The 25,720-nt window shown below is 39.5% G+C and overlaps 1 protein-coding gene across 6 annotated transcripts in view; it reads right to left on the reverse strand.

Annotated features, from left to right (window-relative positions):
* The window catches only part of PARD3 (par-3 family cell polarity regulator), a 404,695-nt gene that overhangs the window by 262,641 nt on the left and 116,334 nt on the right, over positions 1–25,720 (reverse strand). For all 6 annotated transcript variants that reach the window (XM_075212058.1, XM_075212055.1, XM_075212053.1 and 3 more), the window contains exon 3: positions 19,009–19,189. In XM_075212058.1, the coding sequence (XP_075068159.1) occupies positions 19,009–19,189 (181 nt within the window). The remainder of the gene's footprint in view (positions 1–19,008; positions 19,190–25,720) is intronic.

Here is a 25,720-nt window from a genome sequence, read left to right on the forward strand (position 1 = left end):
GTGAACGACGAAGACATATTTCCTTTTCCTAAAACTGAGTTTGTGTTACTTGTTTGCCAGTGATGTTCAGCCCTTTAATTAAATTTATTTAGCATATCCGTGCCGGGAGGCCATATCTCGTTTCAATGCGTACAAAATCACCATCTTTTGAGCCTACATTATGCCTGACAAAAATCGCTGCCCGGTCCTTTAAAACGTGTGTACGCCTGAATCTCCCGACCGATCAGACCTTCAGTCGTAAGTACAATCGCTGTAGATAGCACATTGTTCGGAAAATTCTGCAGTGTGTATCCAGCCTAAGACTGCAGAGCTATGTGTTACCCAGAGCAGCCTACTGAACATTATTACTCTGCAAGAGGAGGATGGGCATCTTACTGCAGGGCACAGCTATGCTGTAAGGGCATCGGTCAGAGAGGCCAACAGGTTAGCTGTTCTCTATACACTGGTAATAAATGTCAAAGAAAATGAGCGACTGTCACTTTGCACATAACACAGAAAGTTACCTTATACTGATTTAACATAGACCCATCGATATAAGAAGTAACCCTTCCTGTATCTTTAGAAGACACTTATTCCATACTTGATTCTCCTATATCAAGTCTGCCATAAAGTTGGTTATCCTCAGGCTAGCAGTACTCCCTGTTATCACAGGATTCTTCAGGGAGGGCAGACACTACACAGGTAGCAGGTTGTAATGGCAGCCATGTAAAATATTTAATGGAAGTCACTTGTTTAAGACAAGAAAACAATGCGTTAAGAATATGGGATGCTGAGCTACACTTACATAGGCACTATGTTCTATAAACGTTATAACCTATACAATATTAATATTCATCTGAATATTACGGCCAGGCCCGGTGGAGGGCATTTGGCAGCTGTAGAATTGACATTTAAAAAAGGGGAAATTCAGTTTGATCACAAGTCAGACTTTTCTCTCTTTATCCTGTTTTCTTTATAAGAATGATAAGATTTTCCTGATGAAAGGTTATCAGTGTGACAGAGAGAACAGCTTTTCATAGACAAATATGAGCCGGCATTGTTTCCCATCAGATTTGGACAAGGTTATCTGTGTGTTAAGGCCGCAATGCAATTGAAGTCTCATTTCCTGGAAAGGAATTTTCAGAGGAACATTTATTTCTGCTTTAAAAATAATGCATGTAATTACATCTGGTTTGCTAAGCCAATGGAATACAGTAGTGTATATAATAAACCAGTCAACCTGAAAGTGTCAGTCTCTTCATCCCTGGACAGACAGAGACAATGATATTAAAATTGCACGTTCTATACAATAATAATGCAAGTAGCCGCTTGTCAGCCACATCGCTTATTTTCTGAATTACTTTGTCCTACTAAAGCTAACCAGGTCATAACTTGAACTGCAAAAGATGAAGATGAATACTGAAAGAGGAATAAGAGCCAAGCGAAAACTGGAACAAGGGACAAAGCTAGAATTGGAGTCATTGATCACTTTCTGACACTTATTTTTTGGTATTAAGTGGAGCTAATGTGCAGGCGCTCCAATGAAATGCAGGAAAGTTGAAGTGAAACTTTTAAGTTAATTACAACTTAAGTTACCAGCTTCGACTTCAAAGTGATAAGTGTTACAGTGAAGACAGAGATAAGAGGCAAATGAAAGCGAGAACTTCATCATACAATGTTAGGGTTGTTTAAAATTGTAACAAGTTCTAGACACTACAAAGCCTTCTGAACATGTGCGGCAGATGTGTGGAATGGAGCAGATTGATTAGAAAAGCTCCTTCACCTTAAACAGTTTTCTACCAACCGTACATCACATGAATTCTTATCTTATAAAGACCATAAACAGCCTTCTAAAAAAAAACAAAAAACGGAAAACCCCCCCCAAAAAAAGAACAAAACACTGATCTAGATCACAACATCCATCCGCAGAAAAAGATACAAGTCCCATATACAGACAAGTTTTCTGAGTAAACACCTGCACCATTTGTTACAGCAGTACCCAGCTGGTCTGGAGCCTACTTTTTGAACACCAGTCCAAGGGTGCGATGGGAGCTGGATTGGAGTATCTGGTCTTCATCATAGCAGCAAAGTACCCAACAGGAACTATCTAATATATTTTTTTGTTAACCTGTTTGCTCACATGAGGGATCAGTGGATGAGTTTAATCTACTTCCAGAAAACTTTGATGGTATTTACTGAGGTGATAAATCCCTAAACCGCTGTAAAAGAAGCAGACGGGTGACTAGGAGCATATTAGAAACGGACGTTACACATCGGCATCAGACACCCCAGTACGGGTCACTATGCTGGTCAATCCTACACCCCAACGTCAGAAACAACCAGGTGTTCTGTATGGAAACATGGTGCCTCTCAGGAAGGTAGGAAGATATTAAACTTATTTGGAATAGTAGGGGGACAACCTGAACAAGTATCATTCAGGGCTCATTGGGTGTTTAATGTACGGTAAATACATAAACTTTGCATCATACAGAGATGCCTTTGACAACACAAGTAGGATCAGCTTGACAAAGGCTTTATATTACAACTCTGTGCTGTTAAAGTGTAGATAATTGTTGGATCAACAAGATGTGGGCATTGTCCTTCCTACCTCATACTTTCCTATGAGGCACTGGCATTACTAAACCATCCTGAACGGCTGCTTGTTGCCGGTTCGTTGTGTTTGTTTTTTTGAAAAGTTAATTTTTATTAAAGTTTTTCAAAACAACATAGGTGTGAAAGTGAGACATCATATAACATATATGTGAAACATTTCACTTTAAGTAACAGAGATGCATATTAGAGAAAACTCATAACGGTACATAGTAAATTGGCATGTTACTGTAAAGAAACGAAAATGTTGTTTTTCTTATTTTTGTTGTTTTGGGGAGGGGGGGGGGGAAGACAAACAATGGGGGAAGGGGGATTTGGGGAAGAAAAAGGGGGGGGGAGAAGAGTTTATCACCCATTATTATTCCTTTTATCAGTTGGCGAAGAGGAAAAATAGTGACATACTTGGCAATAAGGAGGTATAATTAGACTGTCTATGACTAACATTTAAAAGTGTAAGGCGTTCCAAGCCTCCAATAATCATAGTTTATGGGAGCGGGTTAGTGTCAGACGGTTGTTAATGGGGGTTTAGCATTGAAATGGCTCATCCAAAGAGACCATGTATTTTGGAAATTTTCTGGTTTATCTTTAAGAACAGCTGTAATGCTTTCCATTCTGTAAATTGACCAAATTTTGCTAATGGTAGCTGAGAGCGAGGGGGGGCAGTATTTTTCTAGTGAGTTGCAATCAAACATTTAGCTGCATTCAGCATATGTCCTATGAGTTTTTGTACGGGTCGGGTGATGTCAGTGAGCCGTTGGGAAGGAGGGAGTAAAGAGGGGAATCTGGCATCCTTATATGTGTCACAGATTTAATTAGTTTATGAATTTGCTGCCAGCAAGACTGCAGTCTAGAGCAACTCCACCAAACGTGCAACAGGGTACCCCGCAGTCCGCAACCTCTCCAAGACGGGAGGGGACTAAATACCACCTGTAATAAATTTTACATGAATTTTACTTTATCCTCGCCGAAATTGATGTCTTAGCTACATTAGTTCTAATCTTTGACCATTCTTTTGGTGTCAGGATCTCCCCAGTGTCCCGCTCCCAAGCCAACTCGTGCGGTTCTTTATCCGGCTGACCAAAGCTATTAATCAGCTGGTAAACAGTGGATATTAGACCTCTAGTAATGGTAGATGAACGACATAAAGACTCTAAGGCCGAGCAACGATCTGAAGGGGGAGGAGTTCTTAGGGAACAATAAAAATGCCTAAGTTGTAGATATTGATAAAAAGATATATGCGGCAATCCTAGTCTTTTCTGCAATTCTGAAAACGTAGGGAACACCTTCATTGGGGCTAGATCCCAGGCAAAGAGCAGATTGTGAGAGGTCCAATGATGGAACGTTCTGTGATCTAGGCCTGGTTCAAATTTTTTATTGTTCCAGAGCGGGACAAGAAGCAGATATTCAGATAACATCTTATAGGCTCTAATTACTTGGTCCCAAATTGAAACAGAAAAACTGGCTTGTAATGGAATAAATTATGGTACAAATATATGTTGGATAAAACAATGTTGATGTGTATAAAATCTGTATGGTCAAATTATTTCTTTCTATATTCTGTGAAATGGTTAAATTATTTTTCTAGGTTATACCCTACAATAGGGCATCTATTCATAGGATGTTAAAATAGTCAGCAGCTGTCAGGCTATATAGAGAGAAGAGTGTAAGAGGTCACATATGCCCTTTGACCTGCTTAGGCATAGAAATCTATATATTATGATGAGGTTGTGGAGAATATATTATATATATATATATATATATATATATATATATATATATATATATATATATATATATATATATATATAACCAACTTTGTCTTTATGAGGTATATTCTTTAGTATGTGAAGTGATTAGTGACGTATGTAAGAGGGGTGGTGTTACTTCTATATAACTTGTGTCTTACATAGAGGATATTGCTTGTTTCATGATGAACACAAGACAATTGCATATGCAATTTGTAAGAATAAAGAGAACCTTTGCTTTTTCAAATACTTATATTTTTTTGAATCATTTATTCGTTAACAGGGCTGAGGGTAGTTGGGCTAAGCGTCTTGTCCTATGTTGGGGTGAGATCTAAAGCAAGGAGTATGGGTGGTATAACTGAAGTATATCTGATTCAATGTGAGTCCATACTCTGTAATGAGGAGGTGAGTGCCAAAGGATACATTGAGACATATGTGTAGCTTGATAATACTTTAATATGTTTAGAAGCCCCAGTCCTCCAGTGGTCTGGTGCTTAAAGAGGATACGCATTCGTACTCTAGGCTTACGTCCTGCCCATACAAATTTGGAAATCATCTGCTGCAGATGTTTGAGGGTATGCAAAGGAACCTGAATTGGGAGAGTCTGCCATAAATACAATAACCTGGGCAATACATTCATTTTGACAGAGGCCATACGGCCAATCCATGAAATGTGAAATCTATTCCATTGGGATAGATCATTTCTAATTGTGTTAAGGAGTCTGGGAAAATTAGCTGCGTATAATGAGGAATAGCTTTTAGTTAAATAGACTCCCAAGTATTTAATCTTACTTTGCTGCCATCTAAAATTAAAATTAGCCTTAAGCGATTGGATAATGTGTTGGGGAGTGTTTAAGTCTAAGATTTCCGATTTATTTTATAGTTGGAGAGTGAGCTATATGATGTAATTTCATTAAAAAGGTTGGGCAGGGAGATATGTGGTCTAGAGAGCGTAAGTATAACATCATCAGCATTTAATGCTATTTTATGGTCTCTAGTACTCGTGGGGATGCCTGTGATGTCCGGATTATTTCTAATCCTGGCTGCCAAAGGTTCCATAATAAGGGCAAAAAGTAGGGGGGATAAAGGACAACCCTGTCGGGTACCATTATTTATACTAAATGGAGAGGAGGTGAGACCATTAGCTAGGACCGAGGCTGTGGGGTTATGGTATAAAGCGGAGATTCCCTTACAAAAAGCTCCCTGGATCCCCATGCTCACCAAGGTTTGCTGCATAAAGGGCCAGCCCACTCTATCAAAAGCTTTCTCAGCATCTAGAGCGACCACCAAAGCAGGGAGAGACGTATGATTAGCCCAGTGGATTAGATCTATTACTCTTCTGGTGTTATCTGAGGCTTGTCTTCCCGGGAACAAACCCCACTTGATCGGGGTGGATCAATGAGGGGAGGACAGGCCCCAACTATTGGCTAGTATTTTAGCGAAAAGCTTTAAATCCACATTAAGACGAGATATGGGTCTGTAACTGCCTACCTCAGTGGGGTCTCTGTCCGGCTTAGGTATCACTACAATCCCTGCTCCGGTGGTGGCTCCATCTAATTTGCCTCCTTTCAAAATCGATCCAAACAATCCCGTGAGCATGGGTACCAGCTGGCGGGAGAATTTCTTGTAACAAATTGCGGAAAATCCATCTGTGCCTGGGGCAGACTGACGCTTTAAAGTTTTGATGGCATCAGAGACTTCCTTTGATGTAATATCTGCATTGAGGGATGCCATTTGAGTTCTAGAGAGTTTAGGCAATCGGCAAGAATGAAGATAGCTCTTAATGTTTGCTTTAAGCTGGGCCGGATTATCTATTCTAGGACGCAAATTATACAGCGAGGCGTAGTAATCCCTAAAGCGCTGCGCTATCTTTTGAGGGTCGAAGAGTAGGGACCCCGCAGAATCTTTCACTGACATTCTGTTTCGAGTACGTCGGGCGCGTAGTTTGCGGGCCAAGATCGTATCAGCCTTATCTCCCTTTTCATAATATTTTTGCTGAACCCAAAGCAGGGTTTTAGCTGCTTGTTTTGATAAAACTTGATTTAATTGCCCTTTGAGAGAAAGGAGCTGGGAGTATAAACGTTTTTTAGGATTAGTTTGGTGGCGAGATGTAGTTAATTGTATCTGTTGTTCAAGCTCCAGAATACGGTCTCTTTCTTTCCGCCTCTGTTGTGCAGTCAATTTGATGAGCATACCCCGAATAGTGGCCTTATGGTCCTCCCAAAGAACTGATTGCGATATGTCTGGGGAAGCATTATAGGAAATGTAATCAGAAATAGCTTGGGTGATCTGGGAGATATGTTCTTTCTTAAGGAGTATAGACTCATCCAGACGCCACTTCGGGCGTGACCGAGGGAAATGGGGTAAGCGTAGAATCAGCTCGACTGCTGCTTCATGGTCAGACCAGGACACCGGGAGGACCCGGACATCTCCCAACCTCTGGGTTGTCAAATGGTCAACAAAAAAATAGTCTATTCTTGAGTATAGGTCATGATGTGCTGAATAATGTGTGTAAGCTCTGGAAGTAGGATATAACACTCATAAAGCGTCATACAAATTGTATGATTTCAGTTGGGATTTCAGTTTATTGGATTCCCCGGCATGGCCCACAGATATATGTGTTTGACTGGACCTATCCAAAATTGGGTCTATTATTGTATTAAAGTCCCCACCGCTGATAGTCATACCTCCTGCACATGATGATAGCTGCCGAAAAAAGTCTGCATAGAAGTTTCCCTGCTGCACGTTTGGGGCATATACTGAAGCCAGTGTTATGGGTTGTTGGTTTAAGGTGCCTCTGAGGATGATGTACCTACCAAGATAGTCAGATGTCTGGGAATCTATAGTCAGCGGCACTCTGCTATGTATTAGTATTGCCGTACCTCTACGCTTAGCATCTGCAGAAGAGTAAAAAGCATGTGGATATGATTTAGAGGCCAGCGTAGGGTGCGGAACTTTGAGATGCGTTTCTTGCAGAAAAATTAGATCTGGGTTCCTCCGCTTGAAATATTGCAAAGCCATTGTGCGTTTGTTTGGTGAATTGAGGCCGTTGACATTAAGAGATAAAATTTTGAGGTTCATGGTAGATGAGTGTGTGAGGGTTGTTCTATACTAAAAAGGCTGGAGTCACTATTCAATAATAGTATTTGGATGTGTAGAGGGGTAGACACATGAGGGACAAGGGTAAGGAAAATCAAGGCGGTCCTGATCTCGACGTGAGGTTCAGGACCTGGAGAAAAGAGAAATGGTGTGTCGCGTATCACCATCTCTTTGGGAGTGGAAGTGTGAGAATTACTTAGTGGGGGGAGGAACGCCATGGGAGGGAGATGAATAAGTGTTGACAGAATTTGTATATAGCACATATTTGGAGCCCATGTATGTTAAAAACAGAGGTGTGGATGCAGGGAGACAACTTGAACATATAATAAGTCAAAACACTATAAATAACATCCCATAAATGACAAGCAGATCTTACGACAAAGTATTTCAAACAAATATTGTACCCGGACTAAGAGCTGGCCTGAGTAAGCTCCGGTTAAGCTAGAGTACAGGCTAACAAATAAACATAAATAAAAAGAGAAAAAAAAAAAAAAAGGGGGGGGAAACTCCATATCTATTTTGGGGGGCACTCCGACTTGGGATAGGTCCAAGTTCTACTAAGTGGGACTATGTAATTAGAGATCTAAATATTGTGAAACAGTAGATAGTTATATATTCTAAAATATTTACAAGGACCTAATAACTAGTTTTCCTTCTGATTTAAGCATGAGGGCATACGCAAAGAACCTGTATAAAATATCAATTCAAAAGTATATCAACAGTAAGAGTCATAGTTCAAGCAAGATGATCTCTCAAACCTCATAGTAAAAGTTCGTCAGAGTGGGAAAAAGAGACTGGAGTTAGATAGCATGAATAAATCATGCTCGCTGCCAGGACGTCGGTGGAGCCGGGCTTTTCTGCTGAGGCGTAGATGTTGAGGTGGAAGCTTCAGAGTCTTGGATAAGACAAAAACGTTTGAGTAACTCAAGGCCTTGATCTGGAATTCTCACCGAATGGTTCCGACCTTCCTTGGAAACAATTAACTGGAACGGGAAGCCCCACTTGTATTTGATGGAGTGATTGCGTAGGATTTTTGTTATGTTAATAAGATCTCTACGTTTTTTCAAAGTGGAGGGAGCCAGATCTTGGTATAGTTGCAAATGCGATCCAGAATACGGAATTGACTGTACATTTCTAGAGGAAGCCATTATTTTCTCTTTGATCTTGAAATAATGAAATCGTATAATTATGTCTCGAGGGGGTTGATCTGAACTTGGTTTTGGTCGTAGGGCTCTATGCGCTCTGTCCAAAATAAGTTGGTCTTTTGGAAGGTCTGGTATCATTTGTAGGAATAAACCCTCAAGGTAGCCAGGTAGAGCTTCTGCAGAGATTGATTCTGGAATATTTTTAATCCGGATATTGTTGCTTCTGTTTTGGTTCTCCAGATCTTCTAAGGTGTTAAATTCTGCTCGTAGGTCAGCTATCTCGGTACCTGTTTGTTGATGCTTAGAGTATGCATCTAGTTGATTTTCAACAGTGTCCGTTCGGGATCCTAGGTCTGATATTTCCGAGCGAAGTTCTGAGAGAATTGCTCTCATTTCTGATTGAATTGTTTTTGTGACTATAGCAAATCACATCATTGGGAGTTAGTGTGGTCTCAGCTGATGAGTTGTCATCTGAATCTGAACCCAAGTCAGCTGCTTCCGGTACTGTTTTAGAGCGGCCATTGGCCTTTTCGAGCGCTTTAATAATGGTATGTTTAGGAGTATTGGATATTTTTTTATTCTTCTGAGACATCTTGGTTAGAGGGGGGTTCCCACAGCCTTTTCTAGAATTAGAAATCAAAACTTTGTAGAAATCTGTTTCAGAAGGGTAAAATGGCTTCACACTCTGTATAGGAAGGCACACAACGCTTTGTTTCAAGATATAAACAACCACATGGAGTCTCCTCCACACCCACTAAGTTTAGAAACAGGGTTTAATTGCTTCATATCTTACAGTTGCAGGACTGAAGTCTGGAAACGTTGACGAAGCCCAGTTTCAACAGTGATGCAGATGCTTCAATGGCATCAATATTATTATTGCTGCAGTTGCCAGGGGAGATATCTTCACCGCTGGAATCACTGGATGTCACACTGCGCTGGGGAAGCACTTTCGTCTCCTTTCAAACTCTTTCCCCAGAGTTTCAGATGTGCTATTGTCAGAAGAGCTGGTAGGAAGTTACGATCGTCTAGGGAGCCCACAGGGATCTTCAGGAGGATGCACAAGTAGATGATGCCGGAAGAGGAGCTTACAATGGCGTCCGCAGCTTCCGGTCAATGTGCGATAGGTGATTGTGCCAAAACCACCGCCGGGGCAATGAGCTCAAATCCGGTCTCCCTCTAAGGTTAGTTCAGCTTGTGGACACTATCTTGCGCTCGCTGTTTCAGGGGTACCGACCCCACCGCGACCTCCGCACAGCCGGTTCTATTTCAGTGCGCTCTTCCGACAGAGCTTCTCTGTAGCTGTTAGTTCACTTGCCTGTAGGCTGTGATTTCCTGTGCGCTTGCAGGCAGTATGGTTTGAGGCTTACAGCGGGGGTATTTGAGAGCGTGATACACGCGAGTCCCGGGAGCAGCTGGCAGAGAGCCAAACCAGGTTGGGCTGCGTTCTCTTACAGACGGTCAGAGAGGTGTCTATTCCGCACACAGCAGGGTTCCAAGGGTCTCCCCGGATGCCCAGAGTATTCAGCCACAGTTGTTGGGAAATGGTATGGGCACAGAGGCTGGTGTAACCGCAATTAAAGGGCTATAATTGCAGAGCTCTTTACAGTTAGGTCTCTCTGAGATGGCGACCAAGCTCCGCCCTCGTTGCTTGTTTTTATAAAGAAATCCAATAGGAATTGTCCCCCAAGATGTCAAACAATGGCATAAAGTACATGAAATGAAGTCAGAAGAACTACTCTGAAAATACCAGGCATGAAGGAGAACATCATGTGCATTGGTATTGATCAGGCATTCTACCAATGTTCAAACGACTTCAAATTCTGAATGCTTTATCTGTGGAATGGTGGGATAGCACGGATGGGACCACTACCGTTTATTTATCTGTGGAATGGTGGGATAGCACGGATGGGACCACTACCATGTATTATCTGTGGAATGATGGGATAACAAGGATGGGACCACTACCATGAATTTTTTCTTTTATTTTGCATAGCACTGACATCAGGAAAATGATCGGTATTTATAAGAATCTGATTTTGTGCTACTACAACAAGGACCTATACTAAATAACTGATTGAACAGCGCAGTCAAATTGAATTATTGGAGCAAAGCTCTCAGGGCATGGAAGAGATAAGTATACATAATTAGTACTGGCAAGTTAATGAATTCGGCCGGACATAGCTTTAGGTTATCTAATGCTACTACACCAAGATCATCTGGAAGCAGGCATTGAACGCTGAGGCATAGGACCATTGTCTAATACAGAACTTAAAGGAACCAGTAAACCTAAAACCCAAGTCGTCTTTAGTTGAAAAATCAACACCATGTAGAAATAAAGAGACTAAATTACAGATAATCTGAAATTGCTGGTAATAGAACTATACCACATAATGGCTGAAAATCAAATATTGCATTTCACTATGAAGCAAACGTATACTCGAGATCACTCAAGCTCTGCCACGGTGTAGAAACTGCCACCAAAGAATTGTGAATGTTATTCAAATTTTACATATTAGATTTTTCCAATTATAAATGAAATGAAGGATTTAATACATACTTGCCCACTCTCCCGACTTTCATAAAGTTCTCCCAGACGAGTAGGTATCCTCTCGGACAGTGGTGGGGGCGGGGCTTAGTAATACGCTCACAACATTAAGCCCCCCCCACCCACTATGCAGGGGCCGGGCTAAGATGATGTAGCAACGTTACCACACCCACTACTACGCCCATCACATGACCTCACCTCCGGGATCTCCAGGAGGAGAGTTTTCTAAAGTCGGCGAGTATGATTTAATGGGAAGTGGTGTATTTGGAATTATAAGAACAGCAGGAAGGTGATGTTGGGGATGCCCATCTGCCATGAAGTTCCCATTTGAGGAAAGCACAAGGAGGGGAGCATCGAAAACATTGCTGTCTGTCTGAAACAGGCTCACCCTTAAGTACATTATAAAATCGAGAGCTCCACGATAAAAATAAAAAACCTTCAGTTTTGAGTGCAGCAGGTCAGTAACGTGTTAGATAATCTGCTTTTAAAAGGACACGTTCCTAATTTTACAGAGTTTAATTAGACCTTCTCCCCATCTTTTCATTTAGCTTTATAAATATCCATCAGGGACTGCGAGTTGCCATTCTATTGGATGTGTTCTGGAAGAGGCTTTCACCAGATCATAAACCAGAGGCCAAGAAATGAAACGCTAAAAACTAATTTCTGGTGCCAGCAAAAGCAGCCAAACCCCTTCTGGAGATCTCAGCAGCTAACAAGATTTTTATCAACTGATTGTAGCTGACACCAGTGCACACTCTTCAGAGCCAGCATGTTGTCTGCCAACTCTATGCATAATACAGCCTGCTAGCTGGAGGAGACGACATTATAAACTAGGAACTGTTAGAATAAGGAGGTTGGAGTTATGGGTGTGTGTTTACATTTATACATAATATGCACATTATAAAGCACCAAGTATGCATTATAGATTCAGGATATAGAAATGGTCTTTAAAAGTATCTTTACTTGTTTTTAAATTTCATTCCTGCTTAGTAACACAAAGGTGAGGTCTCCCCCTATTTAGACCTCCTTTGGGAGCTGCCCCTTGCACTTACTTAGACTGGTAACAGTCTAACCCAGTTGTTCCCAAACTTTTTCAGTTCGCGGCACCCTTAGAGTCTCCATAATTTTTTCAAGGCACCCCTCCAAAATAATTACCTACCAGTCCCATTTTATAAGGAGTTGGGTCAAAATAAGTTGTTTGCAAAAATATTTCACATAAATCCAAGGGAAAAGAGTATTTTTATATATTTTTTTCAATTATATTTCTTTCAAAAAATAATTTACAGCTATTAAGAGGAATAAGATCAAACAAAATAAAACAACTTGTACAAAACTGTGTGCCCCTTCACCCATACACTCTGCCCTCCTTCATCCACACACTTTATCCTTCATTCTTTTGCACCTCCATTGCTGTTTCTTATCACCATTTCCCCTCTGTTTCTTTATTTACCATACTTGGCCTTCTTTTTTCTATTTCTTGTTTTCTTAGCCTGGGACCCAGCATCCTCCTCTCTCCTGTCGCTTCTCACTGAATACGTCGGGCATGATGATGTCACATTCAGTGAGGAGGATGCTAGGTCCCGGGCGCCGCCAGATTGGTATTTTTCTTTTTTAATTTCCTGGCCATGGCGGCACCCCTGTGACAGCGCCGTGGCACCCCTGGGAGCCGCGGCGCACACTTTGGGAACCGCTGGTCTAACCAATAGGATGCCGCAGGCAACATCACCTTTACTAGTCAAGGAGAAGAGGGAAAACATTTGTTTTTCTGGTTAAACCTCCTATTAAGACCAGTCCTTCTCAGCTATAACTATATTGCTGATGTGTTGAGTTCTACCTCTACGCTGGTCGTAGACTTTGTTTATTTTGCACCTTAAATATGTGAACACACGGTGAGCTGTAAACTTTTTCATGTGACCTTGCAAAAATAAAACGTTTATATAAAAAACAAACAAAAAAAAAAAACAACCACCTGTTATGACCAGTAGTAACTGCATGACATATTGCTCTGACCAGACTAACTATTAGGGGTGATTTATAAAAAAAAATTGTTCCAAAAGTAACTGAGTAATCCATGAAAATCACACATTTGATGTCATTTGTTAAGCTGTACTAGGAAATGACAAGTGTCTCCCCCAATGCATCTCTCACTTCAAGATTGAACATAACGTGAACATTTAGCAAATGAAGCAGATTTTCTTCTTGGAAAGACTATGAAAGACATCTACAACTGAGCTGGAAGTAAAACTATGTAGATCAATACTTTAATATGAAACTGTCTGCAAGACTTTCGGTGTTCTTCGCCTCTAACGTGATAAACATGAACCAGCAGAGAATGTAACAGACAAGCATCAAGTGTAGCGGCTTTGCTTCATGAGTGGCAGCTTAAGGTGCCCACATATGGCAGCCAATATCAGACAATCGGTTCAATAAGGCAATGTACTAGCAGATAACACCGATTTCGACAGGATCCCTATTTAAGCATGGTGGTAAATGATACAATTGGTCTGTATGAGTGGTTATCTTTAACGTGTACTAACAAGGGTGCAGTGGAGTTGGAAGTGATCTGAACACCACTGGCTGGTGGTCAAATTTGGTGATAATTCAGTGGGAAGAGCGGCAAGATGAACCAAGCTTTACACAAAAGAATAAAACCAGCACACTGCTAGCTTGTGATGCTAGATAAATGCTTTGATCCATGTGAACCCATCAACGACCAATATCACATTTCAGATTTACAATTCAAAAAACTAAACTAAGTACAGATTTTCACCAAGTGAGTCCACCTAGTGTCACTGCGAGGAGCACTGTCAAACAATTTAATCAGGAGAGAAACTCCAGGGAATGTGGGGAAGAAGGGTTGCATTTGTAAACAGAATTCTGAAACTTTTATGCATGAATAAAAAACATTATACAAAAACACCTAAGTTCCAAGTTTTCAATAAAAGAGAACACTGGTATAACATTCTATAATACACGAGTGGTGTGAATACTGGTAAACATCAATACAGAGCGAGATCCTAGGACTTCAGTGCTCGTTAGGAAATCTGTGACTTAGAACGAATAACGCAGCCACTACTGCAAATTATTATAGACCTTAGAGGTCACCTAAAATTTACCTGTATAAAAACTTTCCCAGTGGCATTGTAAGGGGTGGGTTATGCAATATAAAATTGTGCAGAAAACCTATTGATCAGTGAGACTAAGAGAAGGACGAATATATTTCATACTACAGCTGCCATTTATTTATAAATACAAAAATTGTAGCCACAGGTCAAAGATATTAGAGGTCGCTGGCTTAAATTAGAACCCTGAATGTAGTTACTTGCTTGAAAAAAGAACACTTTATATTACGGTCATATAATTCCCTTATTAAATGGTTCACTACCACATATATATTCTAAATGCAATGGTTTAGAGAGAACTTGACAAAACACCCCTCATCTTATTACTACCCATTTGAAAGCTAAAGCATGGCCTTCCTAGAATCCTGCTCTATGTGATAACAGTGGCAGCAATTTTCTATTTGCATTATGCTCCATGAAGGAGGGGGGGGGGGGGGGGGGGGACATTCAAGTTGGGCTGTCGGAAGAGATTGCGTTTCATCACATCTCTGTGTAAATATATACAACGTGTTTCTAAACAGATTTTATCCCCAAAGACTACATTGGAATAAATAACCGCCATGTGAAAATGAAGACTATGAAGATTGACTATTTCACAAATGGCTGTTCTACAGAAAAGACTCTGTTCTTCCAATATTTTAAAGGTCTCAGATTCATCACCGGGGAAACTTGCTTCAGCAAACTGTACGTCCATCTCTGCCTGACATCCCATCTGATCTGCCAAATTGCTCATTAGGTTTAGCAATTTTCACCTGCGCCTCATGTACAAATTTCAGCAGGGAATAAAAATCAGTTTGCTTTAACAATCATCAGCTGTAAGTTACCCACCTAGACCCAAGAATAGAATACATCATCTAGTTATAGGCAAAATACTACGGGGACAGCAAGCATGGGAAATACGTGCAAATTTAAAATCTAGATTTTAGGTGGCAAGAGACCAGGCGAGTCCACAAGACGATGAATGGTGGCATGTAGCTGTACAATAATGCAAAAAATAAAATATCCCTTTGGGCTCGATCGGTGAAATATTTAGATAACACAAAGCAAGTATATCCATTCCAAATATGTACCGTATTCACTAGACCCTTGAGGTGCATGATCGTTAAAATTCTAAATTTGGTAAGGTCAGTATTATTCAACCACACTAAAAAATGTGAAATAAAACACATTCTGAGGATATTTTATCTAAGGTAACAGGTTAGGGGGTATATTTACTAAACTGCGGGTTTGAAAAAGTGGAGATGTTGCCTATAGCAACCAGATTCCAGTTGTCATTTTGTAGAATGTACTAAACGAATGACATCTAGAATCTGATTGGTTGCTATAGGCAACCTCTCCAGTTTTTCAAACCCGCAGTTTAGTAAATCTAGCCCTAGGTGTTTTACAGTTTGGCCTAGGTTATTTCAACCCATTTTACTTTTACTTTCAAAGAAACCCAAAAATCATGGTGCCTCAATGGGGTCACAAGGAACAATTAATAAGCCGACCATTGCTTCAGACCATGGTATAAAGGTTTTATTGAGTGGGTAGATTGGGCTGTAGTTTTATAAAAAGCAGACAACAGAGAGAGTAGCAGCTCAGAAGCCCCAGGAGCGCACTTACAGTAATTAGAGTCTGACCTGGATGGATTCCTTCCCTGCACTGAGAGCAGCTGGATATACAGATGTGCTCTGTCAGTGCAGCAGGGACCTACACTAGCCCCAGTTAAACACTAACAATATTATGAAAGCCCTACGCACAGTAAAATTGCTTTATTCTCTACACAACTATATCTATGCACAGAACAAAACAAAAGGTTCACTCCATTTAAATCATTCAGATGCATTCTACAGACTCTCCTTGCTCTTTCCAACTAAATTATGCTGGTTACGTAAATGTCTACATAATGCCTTACATATTTTCTCTCTTTTGTGTCATGCTAAATTAGCCAGAGGATTTCAAAGAAAAACGTCAGGCTTTAAATTAGGAATCAAAAGGAGGATAATATTCTGCTGTAGACTTTATGACTGTCTAGTATGTAATTTATTTCAATTGCGTAAAACCAAAGGACTGCTTTCTATTGGAGATGCGCATCTTCAGTCGCTGTGACCTATGTCTCAAAATCAGGTCAGATCTGTAAGTAGTCAAGTAGGCTGCAGTGTATTTGAATAGACGCAAAACCTTTTGTCATTTTTGTGCACTACGTTCTTTTGTAGTGCAGATGTTCTCTAAACTTTTTTTTAAATGTTTACACTTTTATTTCTGTTAAATTTTCTTAACAAACGCTGTTGACTTAAAAAAAAAAGTAAACAGCAAATTCACAATGATGCAGACACACAAAATAGGGGGCAATGTGTAGTCTGACATAGCAAAGCTGTCCGGCGGCACACTGCGCTGAACTGAATCTGCCCAGCCTCAACGCCAGCCAATCACATTGATTATTAGCTAAGCAGCTGATGACACTCCCAGTCCATTCATTCATCTTTCATTCTGCTCCAAAGAATTACAAAAACATTTTCTAGTGTTTTACAATTAGAGAAAATTTCCCAAATAAAGAAGAAGATCTCATTATATAAAGAATAAAGATTTATTTATTTTTTTACTTAATAAATGAGTGAACAAGTGTTTGAGGGGTTTTTCAATAAAAGTTGATTTAACAATTGTGTATGTTATTTACAATGTGTATTTACATAAATGTACTTTTTTAGTATAATGCAAAAGGGTATTAGGGGCTGTCGGAACAAAACTCAACTGGATATACGTGACATGTAGATGTGAAAGCGTTAATGAACAATTATATAAAATTACTAAAATCCACCAAAATGTGTCATACTAACTATTAAACATACTCCTGCCATCACTAAAATTTAGTTCTACAGCTAAGCCACTAACTCTTCAATCACTCACTGACTGATCCCAAAATGGAATCACAAGCTAATTTAAATCAGCGTTACTCTAAACCAGGCCGGTCCAACCTGCGGCCCTCCAGGTGTTGTGAAACTACAAACCCCAGTATGCTTTGCCAGTAGACAACCTGTTGATAGCTGGAAGGGCATGCTGGGACTTGTAGTTTCACAACATCTGGAGGGCCGCAGGTTGGACAGGCCTGCTCTAAACCATCTAACTCTCTGTAGCACTGCAAAAACAAAGCCTGGCACATGAATTGTTTAAGAACATTAAGACAGAAAGTTATTAAATGTGATTTAATATGACAAAAAGTCACAAGTCTTCTTTAATAAAATTGGTGATACATTGGCATGTGCAAATATAAATGCAAAACGGTTCATTAAAATGAAACATATGTAAAACACAAACCAAAAAGTAGTGCAATCTCCCGCCTGGGGAAGGCTAGAAGATAAGGACACAACCTCAGTGAAGACTGACTCTCAAAAACTGACAACTTCAAAGATAAGTTTGCCTGCTTTTTAAATCCCCTTCCGCTGTAACATCACAGCAAGGAATGTGCTGGTATAACAATCTGTTTTACAATACATTTATTACCCTATTGTCCAAGAACAGTTCTGGCAGTCAGTTCAATATATTTGTAGAACTTTCCTGGAACAGAGATACTGCATTATTTTCACTAAACAGGTTAAGATTTTTAACGCACATACATATGAAATATGAATATGTTATATTAATTTCTTGGGGAGATAATCCCTATAGGTTCCTTATGGGTATGTATGTATATATGTATATATGTATATACTGTTGATACATTTCATGTGGGCAATTCCAGTGGTTACAGATTTATACAGAGGTCTTCTCAAACATGGATTTTGGAAAATATTGCTAAGATGTATCATATTTGCCTATAAGGAATATAGATTGAACTTACTTGTAGGTTAATTGGCTGCTATCAAATTGACCCTAGTCTCTCCCTCTCTGTCTGTCTCGTTCTCTGTCTGTCTGTGTCTGTGTGTGAGTGTGTGTCTATATTAGGGAATTTAGACTGTAAGCTCCAATTGGGGCAGGGACTGATGTGAGTGAGTTCTCTGTACAGTGCTGCGGAATTAGTGGCGCTATATAAATAAATGATGATGATGAACTTCGAGATACCAAAACCATGGTGCTTTCAAGCCAAAGGAATTTCAATATTTTCAAAATGATTAAAATACATTAGCCCCTTGTTTGCTTGCACACAGTGATTTGCTGGCAACCGTTTTAGTTAAAGCAACTCTTATTTGTCAGGACCGATCAAGACCATATTAATACAATAATTTCCTAATTAAAAATTAGGAAAAATGTGAAAATAATAAATGCCTAAGCACTATTACACTACTTGAACCGTCTCTAGTATGTGTGCAGCCTCTCTGAGGATTCTTCTCTGGCCTCTTGCCTGACCTGCAACAGCTTCATTGGTCCATCCTCTGCTCTTCTGTGAGCTGCTGGTCTTTACTGGGGCCATCCTACATTCTCAGGTCTGAGCAGGTGGCCAATTAGCACCACCAATGCTGTCCTTAAATACAACATACAGAGACAACTGCTAGAGACACTAATCCAACAACTCCTATACTCAGGGCCCCATCCCAAACCCACTCACTGATCAGTCAGTCTAGATTGGACAAATCCCTCCTCATGATATAAAAGTCGTAATACATTGAGCGCTCTGATTCATCAAAGTAGGGTTATATTTGTCACTAAGCATTGTGCGCTTAAGTTCTACAGCTGTGTTTAGGATACACTAACCACACTTTACTTCATTTTTAGCAGATTACTCTGCCGTAATATTTTACTAGAGTTGTAAAATAATTTCACTGACTTAGGACCAAAATGCTACTTACTTGCTCGCAGGACTGAAGGGGTGACCTCAATTTCACTTGTTGCTTGGTAAGGCTGGAAGGCCGACATACTGTTTGTTCCAAGCTCACTGCCAAAAATTTCTGGGCTCTGAGTGCCAGTAGAGCTGGCACTTGTGCCATCTCCCCCATGATGTGGATCTTGTTCATCATATATAGCTACAAGCTGTTGATGGAAGAAAATAAAACATGTCAATTTCAAAGCATGGCAAGCAAAACTCTGGCAAGACAAACCGACTTAACAGAACATTAGGGTTGACAAATACTTTAAAATAATGTGAATTATAGCTTCTATTTTTACATTGTAATATGAAATTGCACACCACATTTAAGGCTTTGAGATTCAGTCACTATGGAAAATATATATAGCATTAGCACAATGCAAACTGTCGACATCACCCTTACTGCCATTAAATCGTTTTTAATCAAAATTGTATCATTTAAATGTTCAAAAACAACATTTCTGATTTGTGCTCATTCCAGAGCCAATGAAGAAGCTGAGCGGTCTCCGAGTGGGACACAAGAAACATCCTGAGCTGCATACACATTAAGTAGCTGTGTGAGTGGAGAGGAAACGGCTGAAAATAGTCTTGTAAAAGTTTGATTGTAAAGGATGATAAAACATAACCTGAATTAACTACTGCGGCAGAACAAAATTATTGATGTAATCAGACTGTCTAGTAGATGATAATGGTCATTATAAAGCTATGTCAAGGAGTCCTGAAAAACGATTTTCCATGTCAGGATGCAACAATCACAAAGTTGCGTGAGAGCAGTTTTCTTTAGTTTCACATATAAGTTAAAATAGATGCCTCTTAGGTTAATGTGGACGTCCATTCATACATCCAGTATGAACTTTGTTTCATGTTAGTGATGTGTTTAACACATCGTTTCACAGGAGCCTTAAATTACTACACTGTGATGTTCATATAGTTTAGAACCTTTGGATTGGCTAAAGCCCTTTGCAGATGGACAAGCCAGAGGTTGCTCAGATGAAACACTCTGGTGATGAGTTAACAGAGCCACCCACTAAACAAACCAATTTTAGCTCGATTGCTAAAAAACACAATTTTACATTACAAAACTACAGTACACACTTTTTTTTAAAAAAATAAATAAATAAAAACAAGGAAAATGCATTATCCTACATTAAACTATTATTATTTACCTAAACAAGGCAATACAAAACCAGAGCAATAATACTGTAATTCGATGGAATGTTATCATTGATTACCCCTTCTCCAATCATCTTGAGAAGTAATGGACTTGTACAAGTATCAGTGCAGTCTGGCTCACTGATATAATTGCACTGTCACATATACTACTATCAGAGCATGAGGATAAGCAGCTGGACAGAAAAACTAGTCAAAATTGCTCTAATGTGATCATTTTTCTTGTAAGAACAAAATTATGGAAAGACAGACACCAGGCCAGAAAAGACTAAGTGAAATTTGTCATATACAGTAATATGTTTGGGTGTACAGCATTCCAGGACATGCCACAAATTGTCAAGCAGATTGACCAGACCATAACCACACAATGTCACAGGACAAATTACATAGCTTTGATTAAACAAACGTATGGGGAAGAAAAACTCAGATTACCTGCTCCATGACCTAATACAGGCTAAGGCCACCTGCAGCTCTAGCGGTTATATAACTTCAAGTACCAACCACTTCTTTCCAATATTAGTCCACAGAGCATGCTGGGGCTTGTAGTTCCACAACAACTAAAGAGCTATATTCCCAATTCCTCTAGAAGGTTGTTAACATACACAATATTTTAACGGACAGTTCAGTTGTGGTTGTATCAAGTCCAGAGAGTAACATCCAACTGAATAATCCTGTGCCCTAAACATGGACTGCTACCGCCTCAAAGGTTGGGTGGCAGAGGAGACCGAATTGATAAATTGCTAACTTAAGGTTGTGTCACACAAGCTATTTTCACAGCAGGAAAACAACTAGCGAAGAAGATTCACTGATAATTTAGAGCTTTTTTCCTGTTGTAAAAAGTATTATACAATACATGAATAGTTACTGAAGAGCGAATCAATCGATTGTGGGACAGGTGAAGGAGAAAACGGACTTATATGAAGCACTTCTTTGCTTTGGCAAATTTCTTACATGCACCAAACCCCAAATGCTGTCTGAGCAGGAAATATGCACATTTGGCACCATCTCAGCCAAACCCATTCCTTTCAATATAATATATAAAAATTATATAGATATAAAGGGATAATACATAAGGAAAATTATATAAATATAAAATATCACCTGCAATGGTGACATCCCTACGACACTTCATGCATTTTTTTTTACATGTATTTTTCAATAGCTCTACTGTCAACATAACAAAACGGTGGAAGGATTGAAACGAAAATCTCATAATAGGTGAAGATCATAAATCACATTCTGTAGACTCACAACTGACCAACATTGAGAAATGGACATTTCCATTTAGTTATGGTTATTCAAATACCATTTACAGATGCAATGATCTAGACTACAATGTTTGCTATCATATATCTACACAACAAGAATAACCACCCCAAAAATTAAATATGAAAGAATTCAAGGTAAGATCATACTTGCCAACTTTTCCTCATTGGCTTCAGGGAGAACCCAGGAGAGGTGGACGTGCGGGGGCGGAGATTGACGAATTGCATCATTTTGGCACTGCCCCCTCAACGATTGTCACAATTTTGGTCAATTACAGCAGGGGCGGGGCTAAGATGATGCGATATATGCTTCATTAAGGTCCGCCCTCCGCCACTTATCTATTGTGGGGGCGAGAACCGGAAGGTTGCCCTGTTCTCCCGGAAGGTCTCCCTGAAATGCAGGAGTCTCCCGGAGAGTAGGTAAATATGTGTTAAAGAAAAGCAGCTAATGAATCTCTAGAGACTGAAGTGTCTTTTACATTTCTGTCTCCATTACTGAAGTCATGTTGTCTTATCTGTCAGTCTTTGATTAAATCTTGGTCTCCATGAAAATGGCCACCTCCATAGGCATCAATACCTGGACATAGGACACAATATTTGAACTGTATCATCATGCCACAGATGGCGAAGCCAACCACATCTTGTACTACTACAGCATCAGGGCGAATGCCAGACTCTTCAGGGAGTGAGAGAAATCACCCCTATTTCAGGGAGTCTCCCTGACATTCAGGGAGAGGTGGCAAGTATGGGCAAGATGTATTTTGTGTATTCAACATCCATGTGTGGAGTGTGGTTTGCCAATTGATCGTCCTTACCAACATTAATAGATACTAACATGGATTCTTATACTACAAAGTGACAAATGAAATACTACATCCTACCAGAAACAAAAAAAACATTTTATTTTCTCCACAAACTTGCTGAAAGACTTTGCATACTTAACACAACATGCTTTTATTAGTGTTACTGTTGCTATATCTGGGGATATGTAAGCCTGCATGCTGAATTATTCATAGATTAGAAATGTAGTAGTGTAAGTCTGAGTGTGGAGCGAGGAAGGAGGCCGCAAGCACTGGGATCCTGAGCTACACAGAGCATCCTCTATCAGCTTGTATAAGAACATTACTGCAACACAGGACTTTATGTAGAGCTGGTCCATGTAACTAATACACAATGAAGAAACGGGCAAAAGAAATACAGACAGACTTCCCAAGCCGTAACCACATGCTTTTTCTTCTGTGCTGTTGAAGTTGCATTGCCAATGAGACATGTTTTATGATTTACAGCCAAAAAGAAGAAGAAAAAAAAAACACAGCCAGAAATAAAAGTAAGAAAAAGCAAAAGTAAAACAGGATGACATCATTACATGTAAAAACAGAGAAACTGTCTAAATACGGAACAAATTCATTTATCATTTATCTACTTTGCAATTTGCAAAATGTTAATTTGGCAATTTTAATCTATAGCATCACTTTTCTTACAGAGCACAAACGGGCACTGGTTATTTTTACACAATCATATGGACTGCTGCTTGGAGCTTTCATAAGGTTATCATTACAGCAGATTTATAGCAATGTACTTCTCACAATCAAGTTCAAAAGGAGGAATAAACTTAAAACAAGTGTCACACAGAATTATTATTTTTTGGGTTCTGCAGGGTTTCTTTGAACCCGACTGACTGGAGTTTGAAGTCTATGGGTGTAGTTTGCACATGACATAGGATGATATCCTCAGAACACCAGAACCGCTCTGGTTGTATATCTGGACTGGCAGCAATAGGTAAGCCATCTGTGGCATGGCGTTAGGAGCATCTTAAACTTCATCAGTCCACCAGATGGCATAAAACAGCTTTGTTCTGCTGACAGTAGATGCAGAGGGATGGGGCAAACTTTTCATTGCTTTCCAAAAAAGAGCATGAAAGCATTTTGCTATGTGAGGGGGTTGGGGGCATTTCAAAGGATCACATTTGGACCCTTCTGTCAAACAAAATCTGCCTGGCAGTAATTAACATTATGCGGCAGAGAGATTTGGCAAAAGAAACTACAGTTTTGGAATCTGTCAACATGAAAAGAAAAAAATTACAAACTATATAATGTAAAATAATGTATAGACATACTGTCCCAAACGTCCCAGGGAAAACCAAAATACAGATTTTATTTCTAATAGACCAATTTTTCTATGACTTGTGAGTGCAAATCTCTGCTATGCAGCACCAAGGATACATACACTGTATTTATATCTGTCTCAATATAAATATATATCTATATCTATATCTATATCTATCTATATATCTATATATCTATATATTCCCATACACAGCAGGTTAATTACATAATCAGGGTTTTAAATAAACTGGCAACACTCTTGAAGCATTTTGTTTTGTAGCCCTAAAGATAAATAGCAACTTTTTAAATTCATACACTATCTTTGTAGGAGGTGATTAGGTTTTCTTCCAGTTTGCAGAGATAAGGGCATTTAACAGTGGAGAAGACATGAGTATAAATTTGGTGGAATGACAGAAACTGAGATATGGGACAGGTCTGCTCAGGGAGATAAAGGAAGAATCATTAGGGATTTGTGCTGTCTTCCTGTTGAGTTATTAATGACATCATATAAAGCAATAATCTTTGGACACACTACTAGATATGAGAATTATTGCCCGTTCTTCAGCACTTTATGCCATGCCAACCATATATTATTTCACAGAAATGCTACATCCACCTATATTTACCCATTTAAAGCAAACACACAATCCCTCCATATATAGAATCATTTGATAACAATAAGGGCCCTGTCAAATAATAATTAAAATAGTGTCTACAATCGTCCAAAAATTACAAGGCAAGGAAGAGAAAGAACGCATATTTATAAATGCTTTTTGTTAACCTGCCTACACGGAGTGGAGGCAGCCATTTTGTTGTGGGCTGAGTGAAGTCAAGCCTCATCTTGTCACTATGACCAGTGGTATGACTGGGGCACACCATGAGGCCAAGTTATTAGGAACATTGGTTTAGCTCTAAGGGACCAATGCTATTTTACCATTGCCCTTTGAATGTTCAGATATAGAAGTTACTGGTTGGGAGAAAATATAAGAACCACATGATAAATGGCGATCAGTCTGGTGTAAGCACTGGACTTCCTGCATGACTGCTTAGCCAAGAGATGTCCTACCCCTGGGACTGTGTTCAGGAGCTTCAGGCTCCATCCCACGCTATAGACAAGGACTGCTACAGTCTGACGCAGTGGATGTGACCCCTGAACGCTGCTCGATCATTTTTAAAGCTTAATATTAACAGCAGATACAATATAACAATATAAGAAAAAAATCACATTAGATATCCTGTTAATCTCCAGACTCCTGCAAGGCCTTGCAATAGTCTTTCAGAATTTATGACAAAGTGCTACAGAGAGCTGGCCAATCTTTGTGGTTACACAGAGCTTCATCGTGAAGATTAATGTACCAACAACTGGAAAGTCTCTTCAATTGACATGCATGCAATTTAATTGTGTTGAGTCCATAGTAAATTCCCAAAGGGCCAGTGCAATAAGATTGAATGTGCACACAATTTAGGCTGTTTATTGGTGTTGGATTTATTGTGTAGTCTTATTTAGCTTAAGTAATGAGTTACCTGCTATATTTGTATATTTTCCACTGTATCTGGTACCATCCCCCCACTCCCCAAAAAATACAAATTAAACTTTATACAATATTTTTTATTATAATTTACTATTAACATATACAAATTAAAAATGAGCAGAATCATTGTGGATTTCCAAGTTGAGATTTCCTGCGTTAGACAGTATAATTTTTAGGGTTTTGCTAATCTATGATTAGGAAGTGGTGTTGCACCAGTATGAAATAACACACAATACCTGACAAATGTTTTAGGTTTGACTCTAGAACATGTCCTGCTATTAGAAGGGGCGTTGCTCCACCTTTCCTGTCATTTTCAGAGTTCAATAAAAGGATACTCTGAATGTAATTTCTAATTTCAGGGTGTACAGCGATGCCGGCTCATTTGCATACCAAAGCAAGGAGGAAAAAAATCCATCTAGAGACAGACAGGAAAAACTTCAAACATTTGCCGATTCCCCAACGTTCCACTCATCATTTCAAACCTTCAGTACAACAAAGGCGCACGATAACGCTTGTCCTTGACATTAGCCTAACTTATCTTTTTTACAGAAATGACTACCTATTAAATTCTACTCAATAAACTGACAAGGCTGATTAAATTAAAATCTGAAAACAAAATAATC

The sequence above is a fragment of the Mixophyes fleayi genome, chromosome 5 (genome assembly GCF_038048845.1).
Source record: "Mixophyes fleayi isolate aMixFle1 chromosome 5, aMixFle1.hap1, whole genome shotgun sequence".
NCBI lineage: Eukaryota > Metazoa > Chordata > Amphibia > Anura > Limnodynastidae > Mixophyes > Mixophyes fleayi.